Source organism: Pocillopora verrucosa, chromosome 8, assembly GCF_036669915.1.
Source record: "Pocillopora verrucosa isolate sample1 chromosome 8, ASM3666991v2, whole genome shotgun sequence".
Classification (NCBI taxonomy): Eukaryota; Metazoa; Cnidaria; class Anthozoa; order Scleractinia; family Pocilloporidae; genus Pocillopora; species Pocillopora verrucosa.
Window position 1 is genome coordinate 3,557,082 of NC_089319.1, and position 7,839 is coordinate 3,564,920.

Consider the following 7,839-nt stretch of genomic DNA (forward strand, 5'->3'; position numbering starts at 1 on the left):
GGCAGATTTTGGCCGTTTACCTGAAAGACTTCATCTGTCGGTAAGGACAAAGCCAATAAATGAGAATTTTTAAATTGAAATTACGACTATTGTTGTTTTTGTAATCATGTTTTAACGCATTTTTCCATCTTAAGAGTTAGCGCCAACGCACTTTACGATTTTTATTCCTAGATTGTCAATTCTTTTATTTCCATTCGTTAATAAAGTCAACTTTTCTTGTCAGTAAAGAGCTATTGTGTTTCTGTGATAAACAAAATAATACATTGTTGCTTGTAGATATTGAATTTCTCTTCTCGTGTTGAACTCGACATCTCACTCGTTCGCCGCGCTTACTTGTGAGCTATCGAGTTGAACACTCGAAGAGAAACTCCACATCTACGCGCTTATGTACTATTCGTGACATAACATTCATTTGAATTTTGGTCCTCTTTTACTTTCAGTCAGTATGATTGTGTTTTAGGCACAGACTAACTCTATAGCTCTAATTCCGGCATACTATGAATTTGTGCCAGGGAAAATATGCACGTTGTACCTGAAACAGTACCACCAGCTCAGATAGTCTAAGTGGCTTTGAACCTGCACAGGCGGTGGTAAAATAGTTGACGCATTAGATTCCGGGCCGAGGGGTCTGGGCTTAAGAACTAGCCGGGTTATTGTGTTCTTTTCTTTGTGCCTATCTCCATCCAGGAGTAAAACAGGTAACAACGAACTGTCAGGGATGCCTCACAAAGTGAGGAGGGAGAAGGACAGAACAGAAACTGGGATAAGCTCCAGTCTGATTGGCTACATGACTCAAGTACAGACATTACCACTCTTTTTGAAAAAGCATTACAGATCAGAAAAACAGAGAGAAAAAGAAAAAAGTAACCTTGCAGGAACATATATCTTGATACACTGAATTTGTCATCAGGCATAATTTTAAACACATTCACGTCGAAGCCTCACTGCTCCTGCACAAGATTCTCATAACATTTTCTACTCCGAAATAATTTTTTTCACGGGAAGCCACATTTATCATTTGTGTTTGAACTTATTACAAAATAGCCAATATGTCATACCTAATGAATTTTATATCATGGTCATAAATTATGGATTATCTACATGTGTTGTCAAGTTGAATTTCTAACGAGTTATCAACTGAAGGGTCGCTCTAACACTTCCTATTATACTCGTGTTCAAATCAGGGAGGCAGCTTTCAAATCTTCCCACTTGTCGCAAGTTCGGTCAATCTTGCTGCATTTTTCATCCGCAAGTCTTTAGCTCTTTGTTTCGTGATTGTTTACCAAAAAAGTGCACGTTTTCGTGAGCCAAAACTTGGCTGGATTCCATGACACCGGTCAAGAGGCATTAAGTGTCTTAATTTTTCACTTTTAAGTAAAAACTAACTATAAATTGATGGATCTCCACTCCAAAAGCCAATTAAAATTGAAATTATGGATGAATTTCATTTTGTGATTGACAGCTGTTTTCTCGATAGCCAATCAAATACTTTGGACCTTTCCAACCATTAAGGTTGTTTCAAAATGTGAAAATTTCGATAAGTGTGCCAACTCCTTCAAAGCTCACAATTTTATTTTATGGAAAAAAAAAGCCACCTTTTTTTAAAAAGAGAGAAAATAAGCCCCCAAAAGCAATTAAAGGACTTAAACTTAGATGAAAAACAGCTTTTAATAATAAATAATGTTTATTTCTAATTGAAATTGTCGTCCGATAAGGAGGGGCCCTATTTGTACAAGGAAACAAATTAAGACGAATGAAGGGAGGCTGATTTAAATGCAGATTATGTTTATCAAGTGAAGAAGTTCCGCTTGGATAAGAAGAGTGATAATACAGAAATAAAGTAGAATGACTGTTTTATGGCTGCTCCAGTTTTCCATTGTGACTCTTCAAATCGTCCTCGGAATCCTGTTTTCCCTGGCAAAAGGAGACTTTTGTGGAAGCGTTTTCGAAACTCAACTGGGTGAGTTAAAACTCAAACTGAACGATTAGGATCTTCTTGATTCTCAGGCTTTGTTTTACATATATTCAGGTGAAAAAGCATTAGTCCATTTGCTTCACCTTTCAGATCATGCATTAGCAGGTCATGTTGTGTATACGACTGTTGTTGTGGACGAGTTTGAATGTCAGTTAAAATGTATGGGAAACAACCGTTGCAAGTCGATCAATGTTCACCCCAGTGACAGTATTGGACAACGTATCTGTGAGTTGAATGATAAAACGCGGCAGATGAAGCCAGAGGATTTTAGACAAAGGATAGGATCTACATACTATAGCTCTGCTCAGGTTGGTACTAAGTTTTATAGTTCCCGTAGTTAATTGCCAAGATGCCGAAGGTATTTGGTAAATTAATAGTTTTGAGCGTGATTAGCGTGGCAATTCTAGCCTCCTGAGTGCAAAAAAACATAGCTCTTTATTTCACACGACCATTGAATTTGGCTGTTGAGGGCGAAGCAAAAATGGTTAGTTTCATTTCTTCTCGCGTTTTGGGCATAAAACCTTCTCAATTATTTTTTTAAGTTACAAACCAGCTAAATTCAGAACTTTATTGGTTTTTTCATTCTCCTTATCCATCTGAGAGCTGAGAATTACAAGAGGGTATTTGCTTAATTTGTACAGACGTAACGTTGAACATAAGTTGAACATATGTGTTATATACCTATAACCGCTGTGTTTCTGCGAAGATAACTTGTTGAAGCACGAGTTGATGATGTCAGCTGTTAATAATAACTTTGGAGCCTGATTCAAATTATTAGGTATCCTTCATCTCTTAGTCTTGGGTTGACAATGTTTTTGGTATGTTCCCGGCATTTGTATTAACGTCCTTACTAGTTCTTTAGTTTGAAAAAATATTTTATTTTGAACGGTTATTCTTCATCATAAATACTTTCACGTTATGTAACGTGACCAGAGCTAAATGTTTGTTATCCACTTTGTACTGTATAAAGAGAACACAATTGAAAAAATTCTCCAAGAATGAGATGGATAAGTAAATTTTCTTTTTGTCTTCATGCAATGTCAATAAAGCAACGGGAAACAAATCAACTTTCCTTATTTTTGTATTAATTATGTCAGACTTCCTGCATGGATATTTCTCGTGAGCAAAGGCGACCCACTAAGAGCGCTCAGTGTCATCCGGGATACCAAGGAACACGGTGCCAAATGCGTAAGTGGTCAGAAGATTTTGCCTGTTACGTATTCACAGCTTTTTAGACAAATTAAACTGCATAATCATTACTGGTTGCCTCCTTTTGACAGCTCGAGGCGTAGGATAATGTTACTGACTTTGTTATAAATGAGTCATGAAGTTAGCGGAACTTGTCGAGAACAAACTTAAACAAAACATAAAGTGGCGAGAGAACACATGCAGAATCTCACAAACGGAGGCGTACGTGAAGCATAAAACTGTTGTGTTCCGGCCCGGCTGGCTGGATGTTTAATTAAAGTATAACACATTTGTTACTCCAAAAGTATCCAAAATCAACTCTGTGACCAAAATATTTCACCTTTAGGCAAAACATTTTTTTTCTCGGACATGCCCTTATATCCACCTAGATATAGAAATAATATGAATAATACTGGGCGATAAAGTAACATTACAAACATTACTTCTACTCACTGTATGTTGTAGCAGAGTGAAACCAAGACTCCTGTTCTTTATAATAAGTTCATTTATATTTATGGTTGAAAAAAGGAAAATTAGCTTTCATTTTTGTCTCATGATTTTAATAATAAGCTCCCGTGGTGAGAGTATTCATCCGCAGTGAAGGTTGCGAGGATCTAGGAATTGCAGAAAACTCTTGTGGCATTGCTTACATCAAAGTGAATGGCAAAGATTATTCTCCACACATCAGAGGCCATAACGTGGTTGTTATCAACGCTATGACAGGTATTATAATCAAGATCGGAGATAAAGCGCGCTGTCATTTGTTGAAAGAGCGCTCTATCAGGGTACAAAAGACAGAGTTGAGTCACGCCATCTACCAATTTGTACTATGTTCCACCATTTCCCGTACTTTTCTCTTGCTTTTTTTCGGTAATTGAAGTGAAATTTCGGAACAAACGAGCCGGCAAGTAGCAACAGAAGAACAAAACAAAGGTTTGTAAACATGCCAGGCGCTGCAATTGACGTTATTTTAACGTGAGCAGAGACAGAAATCCTCAAAGAGAAAACGAAATCGTAACAGCCTGAGTTTTGAAGGTTTTCACGCTCAGTTAGATTATACGTAAGCTTAGTTACGTGCGGTGATAAAAACCAAACACAGCTAACACTCGTATATGATATATAGTTCCGTGTTTAAAAACGATACATAAAAAAACAAGAATGATAAAAAATTAACCAAACCGGCATAACTGTTACAATTTATACAAATCACGACGGTCTCAGAGCGATTGCGATCATGCTGAGGTCCATCGCAGCTAGCTCATCATGGCGATCTCTGATCATCGCAGTAAAGCAAGCCTCAGCAGTTACATCAGCCCCCCTTCGAGTGAACAACTAAGAGCTTGCTCTGATATCCTTTCCGATGCATTAAGTGGATTTCCACATCAGTCACAGCAGCCGAGTTTAACGGTGCTGTCATCTCGAGCAATCTTCATGTTCCTGTGAATTCGGCTGTCGTTCATTCATAAAACACACATCTTGAGCAGTTTGTTTTCTAATTGTCATGAGAAAAAACTTGCAGGTTTTTTATGAGCCACAATTCGGCCGGATTTCACTGAATATTTCACTTTCAGATTCCGTATTAAAACTGGAAAGCTTTGGCAAAAGTGTTAAATTCGACCTGCCGAAATATTTCAGATTATAAACTATTGCAGATTGTGAACTGAGATGGTTTGACACTTTTGACGATTTAAGTCTTGTTCAACCAGTCAAATTATTTGAACCATTCTAACAAGGATTCTGATTGGCTTATTGTAGCATGCTTATGAGAATATAGAGCATGCTGACGACATTGATGTTTAATTTGAAAATAAAGTCTGTTTTGAAAATTGAAAGTAATGCGTGGGAAACTTTTAAAATTTTAAAAACAGTTTAAAATCTGCGGGGTTAGCTCCAGCTCGAATGATCATAATCCCTTTAAGCTACCAGTCATCTGGAAGATGTACGTCTTCATTATAAGCTTGATTGTAGTGGAAGGGAAACGTTTGTTACCATTCTTCATTTGCAGGTACTGTACTAGGAGCCAAAGGATTTAACACTCATGAGAAAAGTTCCGCTGGTATTCACCTGAGAGATTACCTTAACGGAATCAAAGGAGAGTATGTGCCATATTGACGTGCTTTTATATATGTTCATAGAACAAAACAAAACGAAAGCTGATATAAAACAAATGTAAAGGAAGGGAATGATCATCCAACCCTCTAAGGAGGAACTGGTCTTTTACGTTGTAATCTCACTACCATAAAATGTAGCATATGATAGTTCAGAGCACAAACATCATGGATCCCACATCATTTTAAGTACATCTGCCCCAGCTTTTTATACATACACATATATATATATATATATATATATAAATGGGAAAAATAAAAATAAATGGGAAATGTAGTTGCGTCCTTTTTTCCTCTCATAATATTTATATATATATATATATATATATATATATATATATATAAAGAATTCTTAATCTCTTAAAAGATACATATTTTTCTCTTTCTAACGACCGTTCGGGACTGTTTCCAATGTCAAACGCATGAAAATTTGTCGCAATAACTCCTATCCGAAACTGAATCAGAAATATACTCACAAAACGAGATTCGGTTAATTCCGTGGGGAATTTATTTCAAAATATTAGCACATTAATGCCTCATAGAGGTTTTCGTTATTGCACTTTTTTGGTAATTTGTAATAAAATGCATTTGTTTGCCATTCTCACTGAAAAATCATGTTTGTTCCAATTGCAGAAAAATCGTTTTGGTCGCCATTCAAGATCAAGGCTCGACATACATATCACCAGCGATTGACGCTCTAAAAAGAGTTGGCGCCACCGATGACCTACTCAATCTGACAGAGTTCAGAGGATCTTTTGCTTTGGTGGGATTCGCCGGTGTGAATAAACCATCTTGGATTGCACAACAAAATGCCAAGCGAGAAAGGGGACCCAGTGAGATATCTCTGACAATCCCATCATCAGAAGGTATATCTTCGTTCTATTGATACCCTATAGCGGAATTTCAGCTTTTAAATAAGTGAATGGGTCCATCATAGCGAGGCAGCCACGCATTGACTAAGCATTTTCAGGCTCTCGTGTACTCATATTGGTGTGTGTTGATTAACGAGACAACACCGCATTTCCTCCTGCAGCTATTAAAGGCTTATATTACAATCAGCCTGGCCATTCCTGCAAGGACATCCGGGACTCCGGATATTCCGTTGGAGATGGGGAGTACTGGATCGACCCTGAGAAGAACGGAAACCCTTTAAAGGTCTACTGTGACATGACAACTGATGGAGGTAAGACGAAAATGCTCGATCATGTTAAAACGTAAAGGAACTGAATTGGGTTTGAGTTTCTGAAATTCTACTTCATGAAACAGCCTTGATGTTTGATGCACAGAGTATTTACTTCATCTTGGTTGATGTTGGCTTCGTTTTGCACAGGAGGCTGGCTTCTTGTTTCCAACGTTGTAGTAGACGACCCATCCTCGCGACAGCTTTGGATTGCGTCATCATACCGCGAGATCAGCAACTGCCACTGGAACAAAACGTTGTTCATCACAGAATATGCCATGAAAGAACTGAGAACAAACTTGTCTTTCACTCAGCTGAGATTCCACTGCAACAAACAAAAAGGACGAATGATCCACGTGACCACAACTGCAAACAGCTCTGGTGAAGCTGTAGTCCAGTACTTCAGCGGTCAGACGGATACGCGACCTTTGGCGTGTGGCTCGTTTAATAGAATGAAAGATGATAACTCCAATATAACTGGAGTCTGTCACCAATGGCAAGGCCAGAAGTGGGGTCGTCTATTGGCGGCAAATGGGACATTGAACGACCATGCCTTTTATGTCAGTTACAAATATCACTGGTCGTTGACTCCTGGAGATCAAAGATGGGAGTGTGACGACTATATTTATGACGGATTTTTTGCATTGTCCTCTGGCGATTTCTGGAAAGTCTTTGTTCGTTAAGGCCTGGAAACACCTACATCCGCTTCCACTTTTCCTGTGAAACTTTTCTCTGCAAAGTAAGACGTCATGATCATCGGATAACTGTAACGAGCTTTCAAACTTTTTTTATTTGTTTTTTATCATTCGAACAATTTGCGAGGTTTTCGTTTTTATATTTCGTGTGTTAGTTTGTGGCCTGAATGTCACGGAGGAGTTGGTATTTCACCCCTTAAATACCATAGTAGTGACTAACTTATAACTTCTCCATACAGTATCACCCTTGAATTAAATATTGAGGTCATAGGAATAAAGGAAATGATCACCAGCCTAGGAAGTCCATAACTGTCAAACAAATTCTCCTCGGCAGCACCATAGGAAATGTATAGAGAACAGAATGGTGAACATCCATACTGATGATAGGGTGTTAAGAGTTAAAATCTTTTTATCTTTCAAAGTAAACCCGACCCAAAAGATTTGTTCATCTATATGTTTTTTCACTTTTTTTCGCGGGACGTCATTGTTTTATTGCCGCGAAGGAGGAGGGGGGAGGGAGGGTGTCAGGCGGGGCTGTTCGGAGGATTTTTGGGGAATCGCATGGTTTTCAGGCGAAGCTGAGATGATATTAGTCTTCGGTAACATAATATATAAAGGAAGGACTGTAGATAATCGTTTGCAAATGATGGAGGGGGGGGAAGTATTCATATACTACGGAGCCTTAGGGGACTA

General features: G+C 38.2%; 1 protein-coding gene across 1 annotated transcript; it reads left to right on the forward strand.

Annotated features, from left to right (window-relative positions):
• Positions 1-1,840: 1,840 nt before the first annotated feature.
• On the forward strand, positions 1,841-7,572 carry LOC131791034 (uncharacterized). The gene is made up of 8 exons (XM_059108340.2): positions 1,841-1,960; positions 2,066-2,283; positions 3,073-3,163; positions 3,734-3,886; positions 5,169-5,259; positions 5,905-6,137; positions 6,305-6,454; positions 6,602-7,572. The coding sequence occupies exons 1-8, from the start codon at positions 1,846-1,848 to the stop codon at positions 7,132-7,134; spliced, it is 1,584 nt and encodes a 527-aa protein (XP_058964323.2). The 5' UTR covers positions 1,841-1,845; the 3' UTR covers positions 7,135-7,572.
• The last annotated feature ends 267 nt before the right edge of the window (positions 7,573-7,839 follow it).